The sequence below is a fragment of the Akebia trifoliata genome, chromosome 16 (assembly GCF_017979445.1).
Source record: "Akebia trifoliata isolate Shusen 1 chromosome 16, ASM1797944v1, whole genome shotgun sequence".
Taxonomy (NCBI): Eukaryota; Viridiplantae; Streptophyta; class Magnoliopsida; order Ranunculales; family Lardizabalaceae; genus Akebia; species Akebia trifoliata.
The window spans coordinates 32,269,101-32,294,898 of record NC_141390.1 but is presented as its reverse complement, the minus strand read 5'-3'; the positions used below and the strand labels follow the sequence as shown (position 1 = coordinate 32,294,898).

Below are 25,798 nucleotides of genomic sequence, written 5' to 3'. Positions count from 1 at the left end.
AAATCTCTCCCAAATCCCTCAAGTGCAAGTAATATTCCACAAATCACACATACCGGATAAGGATAACTCCCTGTGACTAGTCAACCGGGGTGAGACTTAAACTCAAGATATCTTCATTTTGGAGATATACCTTGGTCACTATGCCCAACGCTCGTTAGTTATCTGCGAGTCTATGGTATAATCACGTATAACTTTACCATTTAACCTAGTTGGCTCCTTCATCTTTAAAAATAGTTAATCTAAGGGTATTATTATATCAAATTTTACCGTTAATGTCACCGTATCCGGTAGAACGACAATAACAGTTACCAACCGTTAAAAGCCGTTATTAAAGTTACATTTGAATGACCCACAGTAGATGGAGACTGAAAATGAGGGGTAAATCAGTCATTTTAGGTAGAGACTTTTCATTTACACAATTTAGACGAAACAATAAGGGCAGTTTAGTCACTAAAATGGAAAAAAATAATATAAAAAAAAAATGATGAAAAAGGAGGGGACAGAGTCTGCAGCAGAACAAGAAAAATACATGCAAGTACCTTGTCGTGGCATGAAAAGAAGGTTTCCCAGTTTTGGATCCAATGCGCTTCAAACCAAATAAGGGATTATTGTTGAAAATAACTGTTTAACTATCATATTAAAAGGACACAACCCACCATTCGATCCGTAGATTCTTTTCTAAATTATTGATTATCAACTAGATTGTTATCTCAATCAGGCAAAAGTAATCAAGTGTTTGACTGATTCAGATCATCCAGTCAAAGTTAATATTTTGAAGTTAGTAGGATTTAAATCAAGTGGTACCCATTGAAATAATGGAGTTCTCTATAATGTATTTTGAAAATAAAAATAAAAAAATAAAATGAAATTATACATGTTTCAAGACATTGTACTTATGAGATGTTGTTTCACAATTATGGTAGTAAAATAAGGCTGTAAAAATCATATTGTGGTCCATGATATATAAGAATGGCTAATAACAACAAAATTTCCTGTGATCCATCACATGGATTGGTACTCTATTCTAATTCAAATTGTTTTGATTGGAAAACAAGATGGGTTTGGAAGTGAAAGAAAAATGGAATAATATCATGGAGAGGGTACCATCAATGATCAAGATGATGATCGAAAATTGAGAAGATAATATATATAGTGAAGGGTGATCCAGAGAAAATTAAGGATAAGAAATCAAATCACCTTATGGGTGTGATAATCTTATCCTACACTCTGTAAGCTGATAAGATAATAATCCATTTATTAGACTTGTACACTTATCAAAAGGCCATTTGAATTGGAATATCGTGATTCACATGGTAGAGAAATTTGGATGAATTACTATTTTGTAAGTTAAAAATGAGTTATTTATGAATTGAGTCACTGTTCATTTTAATTACCAAAACGTGAACAATCATGTTTTCGTTAAAAAAAAAAAAATTTGTCACTTTAAACCAGTGAAATAGTCACTTTAAAAACTTCTGAATTTGTTATCGTTCACGTTTTGATAATTAAAATGAACAACGTAAATTCGTCAAAAGTTGATCACTTTTTCGTAAATATCTCGATAAATTTTCACGTTCCCCATATTATTAAACTACTAATAATATGTAAGAATCATCGAGCTTAATTTTATAAATAAGTAAGAATGAAAGAAAAGGTAAACGCGATCTACACATTTCCAAGTCGAAACTCTATTGAATTACTCGCTGATCCGGTCATAGGGGGATTTATTTATTTCATAAAACATCCTGGATCAAGGAATACCAGCAACATTGCCACAAGATCCAAGAAGGAATGAAGAAAACCGGGGACTACCATTATACACATAATACATAGTTAATGAGAATAATCAAGTGTATTATATATTAGAATACATTTCGATTGAAAATATTTATTAATAACCAACAGATGTCTATCAATATTGGTTAGATAGGCCCACCTAACCCTTATTTGTTTATAAAATCCCAAATTAACAACTCCAAGTCACCTAACCCTTATCTTTATGAATGCGGATCATGTGCTCATGCCAGTTGGAGTCCTCTCCTTGACACGCCATGTGGCACATTATTTGGTGTCCACTGGGCCATGATATACCCTCAGTAGTGATTTCTAACAGGTGAATTTGACCATTTTAGATCAGCATCACTGATTTTAGTGGGCCCAGTATGTGGCTAATGTTAGAGAGGAAGATTAGGGGTCAGCTCAGGAGTACAAAAAAAAAAAAAAAAACTGCACCACTAAACTATTTCTACGTCACAATTATTATTATAAATTAAAGTGTGACAGTTCGAGATATAACTTTCCAGCTTTCTCTTTCAAAATTACACCATTTAATTGGTTGAAATAGAGAATCTAACACGTTCTATGTTTTTAGAAAAAAAAAAATAATTCAAATCAAATGAATACAAGACCTATTGTCTTCAATGAAACCTACCTTCTTTACTTGAGATAGATTTCATAATTATTATGATGGAATAATTGTATCAAACATTTTGGAGTCTTTAAGGGTTAATTTTTTTTTTTTTTGGAATTAAGGTTAAGCAAAAAAGATACTTGAGTCGAAAGCAAAACGAATCTTGTTTAGAGTCATATATTTTTTTATAAAAAATGTGAAGATGCCAACTTAGCAAGTTGGTAAGATATATAGAAAGTATTCCCACATCTGAGATTTGACGTCCCCCATACACTTCTTGACTTGACAGTTACAGAATCATAATTTTTTTCTTGTGTATTCCGAAGTAAATGATTTATTGTTCTGTGAAGGGGGCGTTTGAAAAAAGAGTGTTAGATTATCACGACTCTTATTAAAAGTGGTTGATTTTATTTTACCATTTGGATATATATTAGTTTTAGGTCCTTTCATGGTTTGAGACCCTTTCAACATGTATGTTCTTTCTAATTGTAGTTATAATCTAACTTCGTTGAACTTACTCTCAGATCATCTCAATTGACTTTATCTTCATTTATCATTTATTACAAATTTTCCTAAATTTTTTTCACTTATCCATGTCACTTCACAAGTTAGGTAAATAATCAATATTGAGGAACATAACTCCAATCAACTAGACTTACAAAATCACAGCCCAAGAATATGAGTCTTGAAATAAATAGGCAAAGATTGTGGGACCCACTCTCCATGAACATGTGAAGTAATAAGAGTATATATGGGGTAGAGCCTTTAGAACTATTAGATGTTGAATGCTTTTATGTTGCCATTCTTGATGGCAATCACAGTGAGAATCCCGTTTATAAAATTCAATGACAGGAGCACATGCCCACATGTGATAAATGTAAATATAACTCATAGAAGTTTGCTTGGAAAATAAACAATAACAATAATAATAAATTGGATTTCATTTGTAGAAAGAGCCTACCATTGGCAATTATTACAGATATCTCCGGATTATTACATGTCTCTAGGATAAATTCTATACTTGAATTATGATTTTCTGACATACGACCCCATCACAGAATCTTAGATCATTTGCCTCGGGATTTGCAAAATTATAAATCTTTTTTTTTGGTGTATCCCAAGGCAAAATGATCCACGGTTCTGTAATGGGGGCATATGTCATATTATCACAATTCTTTTTGAATATTCGGATTTCGTGTCTTTTCATGAGTATTTTTTATGGGTCAGCACATTCCAACCCATTAAGTGTTGGAAGAATACAACGCTAAATTAAAGATGTATCCGATACATGAGAATACTTTAAAATCATTCTCATTATATCTCTTAACTTCAATTTAAGTGATAAGTCCCTCTTAATAATGCATACATATTACATACTCTCAAATTAATTTGAGGATTTAGGATTTTCTTTATTCTCTAAACATTATTTGTATAATTAGTACTATACAACTATAAATACAAGCACATATATTTTCATTTTTTCTATGATCAGGTGCATAAAGTTTGATTGGGTAAGGCTCACCTTGACTTGTGTACTTTGTACGGTACATTTACGGTGGTAGCTTAAGCTTTAGAAATCTGATGAAGGATCATTTGTTTAGTGGAACCTATTTAGGTCAGTTTGATTTTTATTTGACTCCGAACGAAATCAAGTTAGACCCCTATCCATTACAAACCCACATAATGAGATTATAGAATACTTATCAAGCATATTAGAAAGAACATTATAATGATCTAATCGTTGAAGTATGACTTAAAATCAATTAAACCTGATCCCAAGTGTGTGTGTTTGAGTGTTTTTGGGTTAATTCAAAATAGTTTTGATTTAGACTTGTAATTTATGTAAGTAACCCACTTATATAATATGTCTTAAAAAATATATATATATATTTTTTTGCAAGTCAAAATCTTTTCTAGAAGAGAGAATAGAGAAGAGAGAATAGAGAAAGAGAGAAAACAAGAGAAGGGCGGTTGAGAGATTTAAAAAGATTGAGATATAGAAGAAGGTGAAGCTAAGTGATAGAAGTGATTTATTATATTGATTTACCTCATTTTCACAATTTAATACATCTATGGACATAGTCTTCGAGTGAATCACGTAAAATCTCGTGTTATAGGTATTATGTTCTTACTCTTTTTTGTATGATTAATTTTTTTTTTTTTTTTTGGTGAAGCTTATTCTCTATTTCCATTATGAAATAAGATTTTGAAAAATATAACATAAAAAATATTTAATTAAATTATCAAGTGAGTTTTATTAAGGTGTTCGCATACACAACACTAATTGATTTTCATTTGATCATCCAAACCTTGGTAAAGATTTTAAGTCTTACTAAGAGTCGTTTAGCTCAAATGGATTATCACATTAGCAATCCAACACCACAGCTCTCTTCATCGAAAAACTATGATCCAAAAATTAAAAAATTTGAAAAGCAATTCTTTTGAACTCGATTCAAGGTTTTGAAAATGGACAGTTATAGAATTTTTACCTCTCTCCAAAACTTAAAATTAAAATTCAACAATGAAAAATTAATTAATTAAATTTTTTTTTTCAAAGTTTATAGAATTTAGTCCTCAACAACCCGAAGACATGGGATCATGTTTTGGGATATCACACGGTGGGCCCAAGGACGTTAGTAAGGTTAGTGGGACTCTTACAAGAATTATGTGGACCAGAAATTGATTTGCCTATGAGGGGGAATTCGCATCGAACCTAGAGATACCAAAACAATCTCATTTATTTTGGGACACTAGACAGTAATTAACCATCTACAAACTCTACAAAAGCCATAAGAATCCATCCACTCACCTTATCTTTCCGAGATTCGACTCTCCTTCCCTCCACAGACAGATCCTCTGAGCAGAAACAGGAGAAGGAAGTAGTAACTAAAGTGAAGAATTTGAATTCTGAACCGCTGAAACCCGATAAATTATTCAAATTTATGTCTTTTAGTTGGTAGAACCTCTAATTTCAGTCCATCCCCAACCTACCCATTTCTTATTTTCCACAAAAAAAAAAAAAAAAAAATGGCGGCAAAATCATTTGGTTCGCATGCTCTGAAGAACTGCACACCTGTTTCCCCTTGTTCTTCCAAATTTCTTCTCTCCCAAAGCAATTACTTCCCGAAAATCGATATGGGTACCTATTTTTTTGGGAAAAAACCCGGCCAATTGTGCGAATTTGGGGCGAAAACAGCCAAACTTGGTAGTTTGAGGGACCGAAGGTTGCGCCCAGTGGCATCTTTAGGAGGTCTTCTTGGTGGGATTTTCAAGGGGACTGATACTGGGGAGACCTCAAGGCAACAATATGCTGGAACTGTTAGTTTGATTAATGGTATGGAAGCAGAGATGTCGCAATTGTCGGATTTGGAATTGAGGGAGAGAACTTCCATTTTGAGGGAAAGAGCTCGTCGGGGAGATTCGTTAGATTCTCTGTTACCTGTAAGTTTTGATTATTTTCTGTGTCAATTATGTATTGATATATTTTTGCTGGAATTATGGTTTTATTTCAGTTTGATCAAGCTTGCAAATTTTCTTTGTAATTGATCATTCGAGCTGCGTAAAAAGGGTTTAAAATCAGATGTTAATTGTTTTCTTTGATGATGTTGAATTGAAACTGCTGTGAAGGATGACTGAGAATCAAAAGTGTCATTCATATGTATGAGTTTCCAGTAGACATGCCACTGGCTGAATAGTTGGCTCGGTCACGTTTAATTACCATGGTGTGATAATAAGCGGATTCCTTCTTCACCATTCCATTATCCTTTGAGCATAAACTGCATTACTCGTCAAACCGTGTGGACCAAAGCATTTAGACCCATTTAAATTTCTGCGGATGATCGATCAATTTATTGTAATGTCATGAAAATTTGGTTTAATTTCATTTTAGCTTTCAAAATGTCGTGAAGATTTTGTTTCATTTATTTGAATTTCACAAGGTTGTATATTGTTTTAATTTTTTAGTCAGCAGTTTCTGGCATTTTCTTAGTCATGTTTTCTGTTGTGCATCTCAGTGTAAGAATAATTATATGCTTTCCCTTACCAAAGAAAAACCTTTATTGGCAGGAAGCATTCGCTGTTGTAAGAGAGGCTTCGAAAAGGGTTTTGGGCCTTCGTCCTTTTGATGTACAACTAATAGGTATATTTCATTGGATTTGTGCTTCACTTATTCTGTTGGATATCTATGAGATTAGAGTCCCCCTTCTAATGACTAGACTGTAAATGACACGTAAGTGATGGGGTATACTTTTTTTTTTTATTGGTTCTAACCAAGCAAGAAGTATACATTAAAAAAAATGATACATAATTGAAAGGGGGAATTCCCTGTAATTTACACCATAGGAATTAGGATATTAGTTCATGAGAATATTGTTGAATATGTGGATTCTATATTCACTAGATATGGAGCATTCCGATTTCTTTCCTTTTTTTTTTTTTTTTTTGTAACCTGATATGCTTAATTTTCATTATTATTGGTCATTTAGGTGGCATGGTTCTTCATAAAGGAGAAATAGCCGAAATGAGGACTGGAGAAGGAAAGACGCTTGTTGCTATCTTGCCAGCTTATTTGAATGCATTAAGTGGGAAGGGAGTTCACGTTGTTACTGTCAATGATTACCTTGCCCGACGTGATTGCGAGTGGGTTGGTCAAGTTCCCCGATTTCTTGGACTGCAGGTTGGCCTAATCCAACGTATGTCTCACCCTTCTATATTTATATGCTTTATCATATTTCTTTTGTCATGCTCTTACATGGGATCTTTTTTCAACATATCTAGACTCACCTGTAATCACTTGAATTTTGAACGGAGCCACTGTCACCTTTTAAACAATTTTGATATTTTTTATTAGTTTTGAAGCTGATTTTATGACTTGTTAAATTTAGATTATTATCGTTTTTATTTAATTTAACACTCCTATTTTTCTATGCCCAAGTTGTTTCATATCTACTAACTACTAATTTTAATAGTGTTTGTCATCTATAAGATCAAGATCACCACATAATACTGTAAAGGTTTATCAGCTTCTTTTGCAAAGGATTTGTATGAGTTTTTAAATGATTTCTGACTTTTGATTAAGCAATCTTTGAGCTGATAAACTTGGCTCAAATTTTGGTTGAGTTACTTCTTCATCAACTCTCAGATATTTTTTTTAAACATTTACAATGTATGTGTCTAGAGGGGGCCAGAAGTGAAACATTTGGCAAGTTTTTTTTTTTCTCATTTTCTTTTTTAGTTTCATAGAGTTCTTCTTTTAACTCTCAAATTTCTTATTTTTCTCCTCTATTTCCCTGGACTTTTCTATATTGATCTTATCTACCACAATAAGATTAACTAATGAAATGAGCTTGACATGCAGAATAATAGTGATTGTTATTGAACTGCCTCGTGCTCACTTGATCTAGTCTACTGTCCTCTTTATAAACAATAAACTCTTTTGATCTCCTCCATCTAGATTTATCATCTCCCCTCTTTTCTTTTAACTCATCAGACTCCTACCAATTTTCATGTCATCATATCGTTACCTGTAGTTTAGTCAATTCCCTTCAGCATTCAAATCGATGCATTTGCACACCTCCATGGGGACCAAGTCAGGGGATACATTTTGTTTCTTTTTTAGTGTTAATTCTTAAATTCAAGTTGCAACTGTGATCTAACAATGAAATGTTTTTGTTGACAGAGAATATGTCAAGTGAGCAAAGGAGGGAAAATTACTTATGTGACATCACATATGTCACCAATAGTGAGCTTGGTTTTGATTACTTGAGAGATAATCTTGCCACGGAAAGTAAATTTTGCTTTTCCTGTTAGTCTTTTAATTCTTATTGTATTACAGATACTTGTTAAGCTATTAATATTATCATTTTTTAATTTCGTTCTATTTTGTACATAATGATGTATTTGATCACAATAGGTGATTCGACATAAACATTGCTGCATGCCTTGGATTTTCTTCTGCTTCTCAAAAACTTATCTGATAGATTTTTTATTTGGTATTTACAGAGTGTTGAGGAGCTTGTCGTAAGGGGTTTCAATTACTGTGTGATCGATGAGGTTGATTCTATTCTTATTGATGAAGCAAGAACTCCACTCATCATCTCAGGCCCTGCAGAGAAACCTAGTGAAAGGTACTACAAAGCTGCAAAAATGGCTGCGGCTTTTGAGCGAGATCTTCATTACACTGTAAGAAATGAAACTACTGCTAAATAATCTGTGCTTTATGAACTCAATCATCTTGTTTGCATATGGTTACTGTACCCATCTTGCTATTTGATATAATTAAAATTTGTAAGGAGATTCTTCTTGAAGGCCTTTACTTGATGGTCAGTGTTTTCATTCTCACCTTCTGAATGTTTTCCTTCCTTAAAGTTTAAAAAAAATAAAGAAATGGTCACAATTCTGTATCTATGACTGATACAGAAGTTAATTTCCTTAGTACTATACACATGGCCAGCCTACACATCAGTGGTGTTCAATTCGTAGAACACTACAAGGATAAATCATAGCCTTATGGCATATTTAGTATGCAGAATATGGTAATTGGCGTATTTAGAGTCTTTGGACAGCACAGTAGAAGCAAACTTTACTATGGAAACTAATGCCCCTCCCCCATTTTTTTAAATTTGAATCTTCTGGGACTCGCCCTTCTCATGAAAAGTCTAATATTTGATTGGACAAAGCCAAGTTGGTAGTCCACACAGACCATTATATCATATTGATCAATGCTTTTAATTGTCTATGCAAGAGGCAAAAATTAAAGTTGGGAGGCTGACAATAGTAGTTCACTATTAGGAAAGTAGTCAATAGATCAGAAAGCTGGAATTCTTCCACTTATAATGTACAGGTGGTGCTCTTCCATTTAAATCATCCACATCAAAACGTTACTCTTGTGTGTTGTAGTCTGTATAACATGAAGGGCACAGAATTTTGTGTTTTTAGTTGCTGCAAACCACTTATTGGTTGCCAGTGACTAGAAGAAGATATTGTTGGTCAACTAAAATCTGAAGAGAGAAAAAGAGCTCTTTACTCTTTTTTATTATTATTTGTGTTAACTTTTTCAGGTTGATGAGAAGCAGAAAACTGTTTTATTAACAGAACAGGGTTATGAGGATGCTGAAGAAATATTGGATGTAAAAGATCTATATGATCCTCGAGAACAGTGGGCTTCGTATGTTCTGAACGCAATAAAAGCGAAGGAACTCTTTCTTAGAGATGTAAACTACATTGTCCGTGGCAAAGAGGTCTTTATTGTGGATGAATTTACTGGCCGAGTCATGCAGGTTAGTGTCTTTGGCTTCTTTTGTGCTCTTTCTCTCTTTCCAGACAGATTCCTTTCGGGTTCTCTCCCCCTACCCATACTACCTATATATATATATATACTATCCCCAGTGATTTTTATCTCTTTTTTGATATTCAGGAATAGTAACCGATTCAATAAATCTATGGAGTTACGGAAGTAATTCACTTATCTTATTATTAATCAACGATTTCTTATATAGCTAGAACGACCCTCACAAATTGCGGATACTAATTTGTTAAAAATTAATCGGATATAGCTATATCTTTATATATAGGGAAGCGTTCGGAGGCCCTAAAGAGAGCCAAACATTGTGCCAAACATTTTTCAAAATAGGGGCTAGAAGTTTTGGAATAGGCTGATTTTTTGTGAGGGTGATCTCTATGGTGAAGAGATCATCCTCACCAAAAATCAGCCCATTCTGAAGAATCGTGGACCTTCCGATTTTTGTAAATCACTTTTGATGGGGTTAGAAGTTTTGGAATGGGCTGATTTTTGGTGAGGATGATCCCCTCATCATAGAGATTGAGATCATAGAGATCATCCTCACAAAAAAATCAGCGCATTCCGAAACTTCTAACCCATACATTGAAAAAATGTTTGGCTCTCTTTAGGGCCTCTGAATGCCACCCATATATATATGTTGGGGTATTAAGGAGGAATTCTCATGTCCTTTGTCATTTATGTATTCTGGCAGGGGAGACGATGGAGTGATGGACTTCACCAGGCAGTTGAAGCAAAAGAAGGCTTGCCCATTCAAAATGAAACTGTAACACTGGCGTCAATCAGTTACCAGAACTTCTTTCTTCAGGTGGGAACACTGTATCCTTTATCATTAAGTGACTCATCGCTTGGAAAAAAAATTTCACCTAAATTTATGGTGTTGGTTTTTATTAATGATACAGTTTCCCAAACTTTGTGGTATGACTGGCACTGCAGCAACTGAAAGCACAGAATTTGAGAGCATATACAAGCTTAAAGTCACAATTGTGCCTACAAACAAACCCATGATAAGGAAGGTATGTACTAGAGTTCTTCCATTCTCTTGGAGAGCATCTTGTTTGCGTTGGGTTTCAGATAAATAATAAAAGTGAAAAAAATAAAAATAAATAGACACATAATCTGAGAAACTTAGCATCCTTTTAATCAATCCGAGCTATAGAAGCAAACTAGTGCAACATCACCACAGTGGGAAGAGGGTGTTTCTGTTCCATGTTCCTTTTGAGAGACTTGTGGACTGTTCGTGCCCAAGCTTTTTCTTTTTCTTTTTTGATTTTGATTTTTGGTGAAAAGAGGGTTAACTGAAAGCATTATGATCGGGGGACTAGAAGCCTTAAGCTGAAACATGTGGGGTGATTTATACATTTGGTTAGAGAATTTTCTGGCTTGATATGTGATGGGTTGAGTGCCTCATGTTGGAGACTTAATCATTTAGCTTATTATATCTCCATTTCAGGATGAATCAGACGTAGTTTTCAGGGCAACTACTGGAAAATGGCGGGCAGTTGTGGTAGAGATTTCTAGAATGAACAAGACAGGCCGCCCTGTGCTTGTTGGTACAACTAGTGTTGAGCAGAGTGACTCATTGTCTGAACAGTTGCGTGAAGCTGGAATACCCCATGAGGTAAGGTCTATTTTCTCTATCTCAAATTATAGACTGATTTGTATTTTTTTTTAAATAAAAAGGATAAAGTTTTCATTGTACATTTGTATATGAAAATTGCTCTTATAAATTCTTTCTTCTAGACAATTTGTATTTTATTTACATACGCAACTGCTTTATTAATTCTTCTGCTCTTGGGAAAATTCAACTGTTACTTTTCATCTTAAGGTTCTCAACGCAAAACCAGAGAATGTCGAGAGGGAAGCAGAAATCGTAGCACAAAGTGGCCGTTTTGGAGCAGTAACAATTGCTACCAACATGGCAGGTCGTGGAACCGATATAATCCTTGGAGGTAATGCAGAATTTATGGGCGGTTAAAGCTTCGTGAGATGCTTATGCCAAGGTATCATATTGGTTTCGCCATTATTAGTTTGTTTCTAAATTTCTGATCATTCAGATTAATTTTTCCCTTGCCAATAGGCTAGTGGTTATATTGTTAAGCCAGCTCAAGGTTCCTTGTACTGGATTTTCAAAGACCTAGTGAATTGGTTCTCATTTGCCGTAACTGTCATAACTATAATGTTTCTAAAATAGCTTGAACCTTGCAGAGTCGTTAAGCCAACGGAAGGGGCCTTCGTATCTGTGAAGAAGCCTCCTCCCAAAAAGAATTGGAAGGTTCTGTTTTGATCTCGGCCAATTAAAGAAGGTTTTTGACAAAAGGTTCTCGGTATCTTAACATCACACCTGTTGAGTTTTCAGGTGAATGAAAGTTTATTCCCATGCAACTTATCTAAGAAGAAGGTCACTTTGGCTGAGGGAGCAGTAGAGTTAGCTGTTAAAAGTTGGGGCCAAAGGTCGTTGACTGAACTTGAAGCAGAGGAGCGGCTCTCATATTCATGTGAAAAGGTGAAACTAAATTATCTGATTATCTATCCCATGTTAAAGCTATTTATGATAAAAAAAATAAAAAATATGGAGGTATATTTCTCTTGGTAATGGTTATGATCAATTAAGTCGAATGGAATTACATGGGGCTATTTTTGAATTTTATGCACCACCTGTTTGTAGTACAGTTCCGAATATTAATGCATATGATTTTACAAATTATAGGGGCCTACTCGGGATGAAGTCATAGCAAAGCTGCGGAGTGCCTTTACAGAAATTGTAGAAGAATATAAGATATACACCGAGGAGGAAAGAAAACAGGTTCTTTTCTATATCCTGGCTAATAACACTTTTGAATGATTATGATAGATAGCACATGCTTTCAATAACTATTTCTTTCTACACAGGTTGTGTTAGCAGGTGGACTTCATGTAGTGGGGACAGAACGCCATGAATCACGTCGAATTGACAATCAGGTCAAAGTTGCTATTAGATTATTAATATGGGAAAGTATCAAGTTTTTGTATAGTAACTAGAACCACTTAGCATGGTTAATATTTTCTGCTCTTCTACCATTAAATATCTTTTTTATTATTATTTATTTTTTTTTTTTTAATGGTATTTTGTAAGTAATCTTTCCATTTGTATGTAACAGCTGCGTGGTCGAACTGGCCGACAGGGGGATCCTGGAAGCTCCCGGTTCTTCCTAAGTCTCGAGGATAATATTTTTCGAATTTTTGGCGGTGACCGAATTCAGGTTTATCTTTCATCTCTGTACCATTCATTAGACATGCTGGCGAAACAATTCTGAAACTTGGAAAATGTAGGGTTTGATGAAAGCCTTCAGAGTTGAAGACCTACCAATTGAGTCCAAAATGTTGACAAAAGCACTAGATGAGGCACAGCGGAAGGTGGAGAACTATTTCTTTGATATCCGGAAGCAGTTGTTTGAGTATGATGAGGTCCTGAACAGCCAAAGAGACCGTGTGTATACAGAGAGAAGGCGGGCACTTGAATCTGACAACCTGCAATCTCTTGTTATAGAATATGCTGAACTGACAATGGATGACATTTTAGAAGTAATAACATCATCACCAACCTTCTTACCTATTTAGGCCAAATTAATGTTTTTCCATTGATGATTTTCATTTTGAGTCTTCTTGAGATATTTCTTGTCTTTTTCTTTCACATAAATAGGCAAACATTGGTCCTGATACTCCCAAAGAAAACTGGGATCTCGAAAAACTCATCGCCAAACTTCAACAGTAAGAAACATCCTTCATTCACTTTTAGTGTTCAAGCACATTTACTAAAGTGAAATCGGAAAATGAGTAATACTTGCATGGTGATGGGTGTGAGAAGTCTTTTACTCTGTTTGCGACATACAGGTGTCACACATGGAGAAATTTGTGACCCAAGACCATGAATGAAAAAAAAGGGCTTGTCAGATGTTTGTAAAATCCTCCAGACTTTCTTTTGAACTCTTTGGCATAATTTGAACTGTGCCAATGCGTGTGATAGATGGATCATCTGTTCGGTTCAATTTTTTTTCTTATTCATTTTCTAGGTTTCCCTCACAACTGTTGAGCTCTGGCTACTTTATATGAAATATGCAGCTGCCTTCCCATCCTATCGCAAATGTTTTTTCAAGAAAGATAAATGCAACTTAAAATTCCCATTGAATTAGCATCTCTTCCTCATAAATATAATAAGGATAATTAACTCTACCGAAAATTCAACACATTATCCCAACTGCAGGTATTGCTATATGTTGACTGATTTGACACCAGAGCTATTGGTGAGCAAAGGTTCAAACTACGAGCAGTTACAAGATTACCTTCGTTACCGGGGCCGTGAAGCATACTTACAGAAAAGGGTCAGTCTTCCTTGATTTGATGTACTGGAGGATCTCTCCCGCTCCTTTCCTTTCCAATATATAAATCCATTTGGATGATCAAAACATTGGATAAATGTTTTTTTTTTTTTTTTGGCACCTACCCATAATTGTTTCTGTCAATGCAAATAATCATTATACAATGTCCGTTTTCTTGTATAGGAGATGTCGTAAGTGGGTCAATTGTATTTGATGCTTTAGAATCATCGAGCTGTATGCACACATATACATGCCATAAAATTAAAAATGGACAAATTCCATTATTTTCCTGCTACATGTTCCTGCAAAAAGGTTGCGACCTAGTTCATAAACACATGCTATTGGAGGACTCCAAATGAAGAGACTTCCCTTTTTTTCCCTGAAATTGGAACTATGATTTTGATCGGCTAAGAGAACTTCGAATTCAAGTGCCTTCACTGCACTTTAGAATTGTCCTTTTATATTAGTGTGGTTCCATAGTTTCTTCACTCTGATTCCATCGGAATTTATACTATAAAATAACTGAAAACCCACTCATTCATTTGTACGTACTTTGTTTGAGTTTTCTGTTTGGTTTGGATCCTCAATGTACAGGAAATAGTTGAGAAGCAAGCACCGGGCTTGATGAAGGAAGCCGAGAGGTTTCTAATTCTTAGCAACATCGATCGGCTATGGAAAGAACACTTGCAAGCACTCAAATTTGTTCAGCAAGCTGTGGGTTTACGTGGATATGCACAGAGAGATCCACTTATTGAGTACAAGCTTGAAGGCTATAACCTCTTCTTGGATATGATGGCACAAATCAGAAGAAATGTCATATATTCCATCTACCAGGTTTGTTGGGACAGAGCTATTTAACTTGCATGCTTATAGAAAATAGACTCAGGTTAGTCGGCTTGTTTGCTGACATCCAATACCATTTCATGCAGTTCCAACCAGTACTGGTGAAGGATCAGAAACAAGAACAAACTGAAAAATCAAGCAAACTCGCTTCGAATGGAAGGGGTAACAGTAACAACCCCAAACCGGTTGGTGTCGCAGATGCATCTGCCTAGTTTATCAGCTTCAAGGTACTCTACTACACAAGATTTGTTCACAAATTTTGAAAAAAAAATGCGCTCGAAAGGGAAATACCAATAGCAATGAAGGTTCATCCACGGACCACTGAAGATTTCACTGGAAGCTGCAAAATGGAAGGTTTGTTATTTCAAACCTTGAAACCTATTGTATCAATGTAAGGGAACCACACCATGTAAAATAAAATGATCACTCCTTGCTATTTAAAATTTATGTTTCATATTCATCCCCCCAATCCCTCCAATTGTCTTGAATGTTTCTTGCAATATTATGTCTACCAGTTTCATCAGATGTAACACCCCCTTTTCCTGCCCAAGTAGTTTAGTTTCTTACTTATATCCATGGCCTCCCTCCCTCCTGTCAGTTTATACTGCAAGAGTTTCCATGGGCCTATTTGAAAAAATGGGCTTTCTAAATGGACGTTCTATAGCTTTTCTTTGATAGTAAAATTTGGTCTTTAATATTAATATCCCAGGTATGGTATTTTTGAAGTTACAAACTAACACTAAAAATCCAGATAGTTTACTCCAGGGAGTTGCTGTTGGGGAGCTACCCAACTCAACTCCTTGGAGTACAGTATCCAAACTAAACCATTAAAAACACCAACTCGTAACCTATCAAATTAACAACTCCATTTCTTTGGAACCGCATGTTTCTTTGATCACCCTTCTTTAAAGAACGTTTGAAAACTGTAGAGATCTTTAGCCTATATATATAAAAGTAAACAGCCAAAATGAATTTGGTCGTAGACAGACAAACCTGACTGATAATGTTGAGCTTTCCATCAATCATAGCTGTTGTGATGCTTTTGCTATTTGGTTCATGGGAATTGTGTGTGTGTGACAAGATTGTGGTGTGGAATCGATTGAGATCAGGCAGAAGTATTGCGATCAAGTGTCAGAATGGATTCAAATTTGATAGGTACATGGTCCACCCAGGCAATGAAACTTTGATCAAAATAATGGAGATAATACACGATCTGGTCCCTCCCACTAACTGTTTTGGGATGTTGCATGAGGTGGATGGACAGTTCATTTTCCCGGCTTACACACAATCCAAGGACCATCAAAGATGTAAGAACAAGTGTATCATAGAGGTGAGGGACGATGGTCTGTACGGATGGAACCCGAAGAAGAAAGTCTGGGAGCTTACATACGAGTGGCCTATTCATATTGAGTCTTAACTGTTCTCCCACTCTTCCCCTATCCCCCCCACTGCCCACGATGATCGGGATTCCACATGACCTTCGATGCAATGGTTCCCTTCATTTTTTCTGATAATGAATGATCATCCTTTTCTATTTATATATATATATATAATATATATATGCAATTACTCACGTTCACACTCATTATCTTTAATTGAATTTTAATATTCAAAAAATGGAAACCCCCAAGGCTTGGTGAGTTGGCCAAGACCACGCCTTAGAAAGCAGAGCACTCGAGTTCGAATCCCTTCTCTTATTAATATTAGTTGGGTGCTCTAAGAGGCCCAAATACCTTGGTTCCACAAAATAGAAAATTACAGAATTTTCCAGTCTAATATAGATTTCAAGCCATGATCAAGTATTTCAAAGCTCAGTTGATGGTAGTTATTTTGGTTAGCATTAGAGATTCCCCCTTCCTATCTATTAGTGGACCTATAAAGGAATGATAGTAATTTCACTTATACAGAGAGTTGCTATTAGCACACCAATTATTACTTATAACAGACCCATCCATATATAAGCAACTGCTTAATTTGAAGGGAGAGTTATCATTTCAAGCGTTGAATATGACAAAATTTCAGTTTCAGTACATTATTCATTTTTAATTCCCAAAATATGTTTTTACAGTGAATTTGTCATTTTTATAATCTACAAATTCGTTGATAAAATACCAACGATTTTGCTTTAATAGCGATCTCGTTAGTAATTTATCAATGAATTCTTTGATTATAAAAGTGACAAATTCATTGAAAAAATATATGTTTTGAGAATTAAAATGGACATTGTATTAGAACAGGAATTTGTGCATTTTTTTTTTTTTTTTTTTGAGGAAGAGGAAGAGGAGAAGGGTGTTGTAAGTAAAAAAAGTTGGTGTGGCAATAAAATTTCTCATATTTTAAGAGGGAGTATCCGAGTATATCCAACTTTTTACACAAGGAAATATTAAGACGTGTCCGTATGTTGTCGATGCAATGAAGTGATTGCATCGTACTCTTTCAGTGCACCGCGCGCAGTGTTCACTTCAGTAGCGAACACATATTGCGCACTGCGCACCTTCGCGAACTATAGCTTTCTCGTCATTCAATCTCCAAAGAAATGTAACGCGAACGAGAACCAACACGAACAGGTAAAACCCTATTAACTATTTCTGCGCCTCTCTCTTTCTTTTTCGATTTTCTGCCAAATCCGTTTCAGTGAAGTTTTCAAACCCTAATTTCCATGGCGTCACTGTTGCAGAAAACATTATCGAAACCCTATTCTCTTCGTCCATGGATTCTCATTTCGAATACCTTACAGAGAACGGTGATTCGAAGACTCACGAAGAAGACAATAACAATAACCACGTCTCGAAGAAGCTAAAGCTCTCGCCGTTTATCTCTGATTTTGAAATTCGCGACGAGTTCTCTCACCACGCACCAGGGGTCGCTCGGATCAATAATGGAAGCTTCGGAAGCTGTCCCGCTTCTATCATCTCCGCTCAGAAACGATGGCAGCTACGATTTCTCCAGCAACCAGACGAATTCTACTTCAATCAGCTCCGTGAGGGGATTCTTAAATCAAGAACTTTGATCAAAGATATGATCAATGCTGATGATGTCGAAGAGGTCTCTATAGTCGATAATGCCACCACCGCCACCGCTATTGTACTCCAGCACATTGGTTGGGCTTTCACCGAAGGGAGGTTTCAGAAAGGAGATGCTGTCGTGATGCTTCACTATGCGTATGGATCTGTTAAGAAATCAATTCAGGCTTACGTTAGTCGTGCGGGTGGGTATGTAATCGAAGCCCAATTGCCATTCCAGTTAGTTCGAATGAGGAAATTATAATTGAGTTTAGAAAAGCATTGGAGAAAGGGAAATCTAATGGTAGGAAAGTTAGGTTAGCTGTAATTGACCATATCACTTCAATGCCAAGCGTTGTCATTCCTGTTAGAGATTTGGTTCAGATTTGTAGGGTGGAAGGTGTTGATAGGGTTTTTATAGATGCAGCTCATGCGATTGGTAATGTTGACATCAATGTGAAAGAAATTGGGGCAGATTTTTATACTAGTAATATGCACAAATGGTTCTTCTGTCCGCCATCTGCTGCATTTTTGTACTGTAAGAAGTCATCTCTACCATCAGACCTACACCATCCCGTGGTTTCACATGAGTACGGAAATGGGTTGGCCATAGAAAGTGCTTGGATTGGTACGAGAGACTATAGTTCGCAGTTAGTCATTCCTTTCGCATTAGAGTTTGTTAATAGGTTCAAAGGTGGTATTGAAGGGATTAAGAAAAGTAATCATGATGCCGCTGTTGAGATGGGTGAGATGCTAGCAAAGGCCTGGGGAACGAAACTTGGGTCACCTTCAGATATGTGTTCGAGCATGGTTATGGTTGGGTTGCCTGCTAGTTTGGGGATTTCAAGTGGTGAGGATGGTTTGAGGTTGAGAACACATTTGCGGGAGAATTTTGGTATTGAAGTTCCAATGCACTATCAAGAACCCAAAGATGGGGAGATTGGAGATTGTAATAAGGATGCTTGTTTAACAGGGTACGCCCGAATTTCTCATCAAGTTTACAACACAGTTGATGATTACTACAAATTTAGGGATGCGATTAACCAGCTGGTCCAGGATGGATTTACTTGCAAGATGCTTCTTTCTAACTAAGAAGGTATGTATCCTTTTCAGATGTGGTGTTGATAGATAAAGATTTGTATTGCTCAACATATAATGTTTAATTTGTCAATCATAAATGCAGTACCTGAGGCAGGGGTGGATTTACAGTGGGGGCAATGGAGGAACTTGCCCCCACTAGAAATTTTAAAATATATATAAGGATTTATATGCTATTGCAAATAATAGCGGCAGAATACAAAATCTGCTGCTATCTCCCCCCACAAAGTTTTTAAGGGTTGCCCTCACGTAGACGAAATCCTATCTTCGTCCCTGACCTGAGGAAATATAAAAGGATGCAAGGTTTTTAGTTGCATGGAACTATTGAGATTAGACTATTTTTTGCTAGAAAATAGATATAAAAATGCACTAGACTTACAGTTAATTTGGCAACTTGGCAGAACATATTATGTGTCTTCTAGTTTTCAATTTATTGTAGCAACAATTTTGATATATATATTTAAGAAACCAAAATTTAAAATAAAAATAAAAATATTATTAGGTTGTTCCTTGTTCATCAAATGATCCTTTTGTATCTTTGGGGACAATACGGTTACAATAATTATGAACTCTGTAGTGTATTTACTTGAATGGGAGCAAGCTTTTGAAGCTTGCACTGCAAGGCTAGCCTCATTGAAGGGCTTCCTCAAAAATATCTATTTCCCCATAAGTGGGTTAGCACTGTATTTATTTAATTTTTTTGAACATTTTTTATCTCATTATCATACCCACTATTTATTTATTTGTTTTGTTTTGTTTTTTTTTAACTTTCAGTGTTCATTTAAGAAGCCACATTCATGTATGCACTATGCCTTGAAGCTTGATTCACTCTTTAGGCTATTGAAGTGCTCCATGTCACACATTCACCTTAACATGATGCCTAATAGGAGTGCATACGTGGTTGGTTTCACATAAAGTTATTTCTGTTAACCAGTGACCATCATTCTTTTCTTCATAAAAGAAAAGGGGAATTAAAGATATGGGAATCAAAAGTGTACTGATGTACAAAAATACATGAGGAAATTTTATTTCATTTGTTACTAAGTAAAGGCTGAGTAAATTTATTACTTAGCACAAAAAAACTTGCAGAACATTAAACAAACTGCTTTATTTATGGAGGTTTCTGTCAAATGTAGTGCCAATAATTGGTTTTAATGGTGCAAGTGAAAGATATTGATTAAATTCAGTAAGTGGCCCAGAGTTCTCAATGTCCCTAACATAGCATGCCCTTAAGCACTTCTAGTTCATTTCAATATCTCTGCTTTTCAATTCCACTTTTTTTGTTATTTCAATTTGTAGGTTTTAATACTGGCTCTTGTGCAAGTTTAAAATATTGACTTTTCCAGATGACTGGTCATAGTTCTACATTACCCATAATTAGGTAGTTGAGTGGTGAATCCTTTTCTGCACCATCATCAATGTTTAGGTCACAACTATCTCCCTTTTGAGTTGTTCAATATTCTGTTGACTTGTAGTTCTATTGATCATTTGCGTTCTTATGCGTGAAAAGTAATGTCTATTGATCATCTGTTTCATGCATCAATGTTGGCATCATGTGTGACTAATCTCTTATTCCAAGAAAAAAAAATTATAATTAGAGATAATTGAGAGCATCATCTGATGGTTCATTTTATCTGATAAGCTGGATGCACGAATGGTGGGTGATGTTTATTGTTGATTAGAAATTGACTGAGAACTCCAATACGTTTTAATTTGGGGACTCTATGATTAGAGTAGGGAAGGGAAAGGGATAGAAGGATTTTCAACAAGGAGATACTTTATACAATAGAAATTACTGAAGAAAAAAAGATGAAAAAGAAAAGAGAGACCCTCAAGATTAAAACTTCTTTATTTTCTTGGTCTTCTATCACCTAGGTTACAAGTTTAGGGACTGTTGTTTTGACGATTTCATTTCCAGATGGAATTGCCTAGTTAGGATGTAGGTTTTCATTCTCATGGTAACTCTAATACGCTTTTATTTTTATTTTTTATGTATTGGGAGTTCATTTATAATCACTCTGTTCCTGTTATGTGTTGATCACTTTTTGTGTGTATGTGCGTAACCAGTAACAAACTTGGTTATGCCATTCTACTTTTTCTGCTGATAGTCTCCTCCTTGTGCAGTTCAACAGAACGATGGTAGAGGTCTCCATGGGAATCTGATGAATAGTAGCCATGTTTATTGTTTTATTGTGCTTTCTTGGCTTGTAACATTGCAGAGGTCTCCGTGGGGATCTGATTAACAGCAGCCATGTTTATTGTTTTATTGTGCTTTCTTGGCTTGTAACAGTTGCTTCCAGACTGCAATTTGGAAAGACAGCAATTAGAGGACAAGCGCAGATTGATCTGAGTAGAGCTGGAAAATGTCTCTTCCTAGCTTTGCTGATTTTAAGGGATACATCAAGTAGCCTGTAGGGAACTCCTAAATAGTTATAATAATGATCTATCTTGTAATTGGATTTCAATAATAAATACAAGCATGCTTTTTTTAGCATTTTGCAGATGATGCAGTCTACAAGTTCAGATATTTGCTATCTGATTTCAGCTTATGTTGTATGTTTCCTCTATAATGAATTATTATCAACAAATTAATTTATGTGTATTTCTAGCCAAACATATTGATTGAGCGGAGATAAATCTTGTAGACCATCCAATGCGTTATGCGCCCCCCACTATGTGGATTGTGGAATGTCTGTTTAGACCCCAAAGAGTTGGATAAGGCACTGTGAAAATGATAGTTCTCATCCACATGCACCTCAACCATCAATTGGTAGTTTGAGGACCAGGAAACAAAATAAATATATTTTCTGGTAAGAAGCATAAAAAGTAGTTGCACTCGTTCGATGAACACGGAAACGTGTAAATGATCGTCAAACAAGGCTTTCATTAATTAACAAATTTGAAAATTTGAGTATTTTACATGGGTAGTGTAAATACTTGACCCATTCAAATTTCAATCCAAATGTCTAAACTCATCCACCAATACTTGACCCATTCAAATTTCAAACCATATCTTGAAGGTTCACAATCATCATGTTGCAACGAGACCAAAATCATTCCTCTGTTTTCCAAAGAAATTAGATACAATCAAATCAACATCCTCCAAACCAACTCCAATGCACAAAGGATTAGTAGAAGATCCAACAGAGCCATCCACTCTCTCCATAAGATGGTCGTCGCTCTGATTCAAAATGCGCACATTTGGGCCTTGTCTACACTTGCCCATGCATCTGCACCCGACAACAGCACCATCTGTACTAACTCTCTTCTCAAATTCATCCAACAATGCCCCAGCCCCCGACTTCTTGCATTTTCCCCCCATGCAAACCTCAATCCTCTCCGCCGATGCACCCACCATTGCACTATATCCTCCACTACCACAACTAGTACTACTTCCAGTGCAGCAGTCTTGTTGTACAGAATTCAGTAGATTGCAATCTTCAATCCTGTCCACCTGCACCATCTTATGTTCTGTGATCAATAAGCTTGGGCTAGTTGATGTTACTTCAGCAAGAACAGCCTCTTTTGGTTCTTCTACACTTGGTTCTGCAACATCTCGACTTCTCAGGCGGCTCATGTTGACGACCTCCCCACACTCATTGTCACTTGATTCAGAGGAGTTTGAAGATGATGATTCGCAGTCCACCCCTGTTCTTGTCCGGGTAGCTTTTATTCTAGCCTTCTCTTCTTTTTTCTTTCTCTTCATCTCCTTTTCCTCTGCTCTCAACTGTTGCAGTTGTGCCATTAGAACCTCGGCTGCTTCCTGCATCACAAAACATAAATTGATTACAGAAAAAGTTCATATTTCTAATACTAATTCAACCCATGGTTTTATAACCATTACAACAGGTTGGGTCATATATATATATATATATATATATATATGTCTGTTCTTTCTGTAAGAAACTCCATAAAATAAAATAAATGAAACAAAATATAGAAAAACTAGCTACTTGGTTCCAACCACCCAAGTTTTTATCTGGATATGACTTGAATCTTTTTCATGGGTTTGTTCCAATCAATCCAAGAATCAGAGACTTTTTCATGAATGTTCACTCATTAGGTTTTATCTAACACAACGAATCAATTATTAGGAAAAAAAAAAAAAAAGTGCATCTTTTCAATTACAAAATAAGAAATATATATCATCTCATGTTCTCATCTTCTTATTCTTCCTAGTTAATCAAATTAAACCAAAAAAAGCCAAGAATCTTACCGAGACCTTCTTCTCCTTGACTTCTCCTATCAAACCATCTTCAATTTTGAAACCGAAACCTATTGAAGAGAACATGGACAAGTCCCTCGACAACCCTTTAATCAATTTCAATTTCTTCTTTATTGTTGCGATCTCTGGATTCTTCTTCTCTTTCTTCTTCTTGGCGCCACACCTTGGGGACACATAATACTCCAGATGTCCATGATCAGAAAACCCACAATTTGAAACCCCATGAAACTTTCTGGTTCTTACAGACACGCTTGAATCTCCAGAACCCAGAAACGACAGACCGGAAAAACAAGATTTTGAAGAGTGGGTATCGAATCCGACGCCGGAGAAGCACGGAATCTGCCGGAACACAACGCCGGAGACTTCCATTGCTTCGATGAGACGATGGTGGGAATTTCACAAAAGTCGGAATAAAGCGAGGATGTCTTTCACGACGGTGGTGTTATATGAAGGCCAAGGTAGTAACTGCTTTAACACGTGGCGTATTTTTAGTGGTTGTTGTAGGGTGAAGCTGACGTGGAGGTAGGTGTTGTTTGGCCTCTGGAGGCTTGTGACAGGTTTCGGTTTGCCACACTTTTTTCGATTTCGACATGCGTTAGAAAGTAATCCGGACCGTTAGATCTACTTTTGTAGAATTGTACGGATATCGTTGTGACAGCTGAAGCCTAGTCAAATGCAACGTGGCTTTATGGGCTAACTCGCTTGTCGCGATTACTCTTTGAATGACATTAATAGCCATTATTACCTTTTGAGAAAATGATATTCTGACTAGAAAGTCTTCACTCGGTCAATATCTGAATGACGTGGCATGGATAACAAATATAGATCTGTTTTCTTGGGATACACAATTGCACATATTTTATGACGATTTTCAATTGCATATCCCGATGAAATATATCTATGGTTCCATGTTGATTCTACTTTAGCAAAGTATTTATTAACCGGGGGTAGACTTTCAAATTAAATCATTATTACTCCTTGTTAAGAGGAAAGACGTGACTTAAATCATTATTACTTCTTCTTAAGAGGAAAGTCGTGACTTTCGATGAGAAATTATGAAACATTTGTCTTTTTTCCATCATTGACCTTTTAAATATGGAAACTACATTTATGTCCTTAGTCCATTGTTCAAAGCTCCCCTCGATGAAGGAGATGTCTTTTTAAAAAGAGTAGGGACATTTCTGGGGTGGATGTGTATCAGAATCATTTTCATTTGAGATCTCATTGATTTTTGAGATGTCCCTTACGATGTACATTTTAATTTTATTTCAATATTACTTTTTTTTTTAAATGAGTTGTGAGTAGATATGTTATACTCAGCGGGGGACACATTGATGTACATTTTAATTTTATTTTAATATTACTTTTTATGAAATGAGTTGTGGGTAGATATGTTATACTCAGCAGGGGACACCTTGACATGGTGGCTCACGCATGTTCGTAAATACATTATACTCATATTTTAGAGAAAATACATCTATGGGCATGCACGTATCACGACGTCAAGATGTTAGTGCATTAACTTATCTCTATTCCTCTTAAGGTGTCTATGGGATCCCATTTCACATAATCGAAAACCTCAATTCTGTATCTTTATTTTCAATATCCAATTGAGTCGTGCTGAAGTGACCTCAAGATTGATCTCAATTCATACTTTGTTGACGTGGAGGTGCGCATATATGGAGGTCTACACATAATCACAAATGTTTTTCACTTGTATCTTAATGAAAAATATATATGGTTCTGTACACACTTCCTCGTAAACAAAATGTGAATTAAGGTTAATATTGAGGTCATTGTAACATTATTCTATCCAATGAGAATCTATGTAATGGGAATCGAAACCAATTAATTCTACCCGATGAGCTTCCCGGGAAAAAAAATGATTGTTCTATTTGCACCATAATTTATGTTCAGTGCATCCATTTACCTTTAAACATTATTACATCCCACCCCAAAGTTTGTTTTAAGTGGGTGCAATAAGGACAAGTGGAGTGTGCAAATAGCCTAGCTATTCTCAAAATTATGAATAATGGAAAGATCAAATTTTTGGGGTAAAAAAAAAAAGAAATTCATAAATGATGGAAAGTCTCATAAATGTGTCATCAATAATTGAAAAAAAAAAAGAAACCCCCCCCCCCCCCCCCCTCTTACTTCTCCTGACATGGCATGTGTTATAACCGTAGATTAGTTTCCTTAGAATACACAACATCACATATGTTTGGGGATGTGCAATTGTGTATCCCAAGGAAAAATCTATAGTTTTAACCTATGCCACGTTAGGGGGAGTTAAATCATGACTCTTTAAAAAATTTGTACAGACAAAATATATTCAATTTTAATCTCAATCCCTCAATTATGATAATCAATATTAAATGAGTATATGATTCTATCCCTATGAACTAACACAATCTCAAACTTCAAAACTTGGATCAATGATTTGATCTTCAACCATCCTATAAATTTTGATCTTTAATCGTTTATGATCAAAGATTTTGATTGTACAATGAATTATTTTTTTTTGTGCACAAAGATTAGTATTGACCATAGTGATGAGATCAACAA

General features: G+C 35.6%; 3 protein-coding genes across 3 annotated transcripts; 2 read left to right on the top strand and 1 right to left on the bottom strand.

Annotated features, from left to right (window-relative positions):
* The first annotated feature begins 5,218 nt into the window (after positions 1–5,218).
* On the top strand, positions 5,219–15,368 carry AGY1 (Albino or Glassy Yellow 1). Its single transcript, XM_086427613.1, is given in 21 exon segments — positions 5,219–5,851; positions 6,476–6,548; positions 6,895–7,101; positions 8,088–8,191; positions 8,411–8,590; positions 9,469–9,687; positions 10,402–10,515; positions 10,610–10,723; positions 11,161–11,328; positions 11,536–11,674; positions 11,677–11,710; positions 11,916–11,982; positions 12,067–12,213; positions 12,418–12,513; positions 12,600–12,668; positions 12,848–12,949; positions 13,020–13,271; positions 13,390–13,457; positions 13,951–14,068; positions 14,660–14,899; positions 14,995–15,368. Coding segments are annotated over 21 exon segments (3,051 nt in total). The 5' UTR covers positions 5,219–5,437; the 3' UTR covers positions 15,121–15,368.
* A 1,925-nt stretch (positions 15,369–17,293) lies between these two features.
* On the top strand, positions 17,294–21,509 carry LOC147383669 (Pyridoxal phosphate (PLP)-dependent transferases superfamily protein). The gene is given in 4 exon segments (XM_086427588.1): positions 17,294–17,475; positions 17,586–18,143; positions 18,146–19,006; positions 21,133–21,509. Coding segments are annotated over 2 exon segments (1,383 nt in total). The 5' UTR covers positions 17,294–17,475; positions 17,586–17,617; the 3' UTR covers positions 19,003–19,006; positions 21,133–21,509.
* Positions 21,510–21,904: 395 nt separating this feature from the next.
* On the bottom strand, positions 21,905–23,665 carry DGAT3 (diacylglycerol acyltransferase). Its single transcript, XM_086427589.1, has 2 exons — positions 23,225–23,665; positions 21,905–22,771 (listed from the first exon to the last, which is right to left on the bottom strand). The coding sequence occupies exons 1-2, from the start codon at positions 23,600–23,602 to the stop codon at positions 22,040–22,042; spliced, it is 1,110 nt and encodes a 369-aa protein (XP_086283715.1). The 5' UTR covers positions 23,603–23,665; the 3' UTR covers positions 21,905–22,039.
* Positions 23,666–25,798: the final 2,133 nt, after the last annotated feature.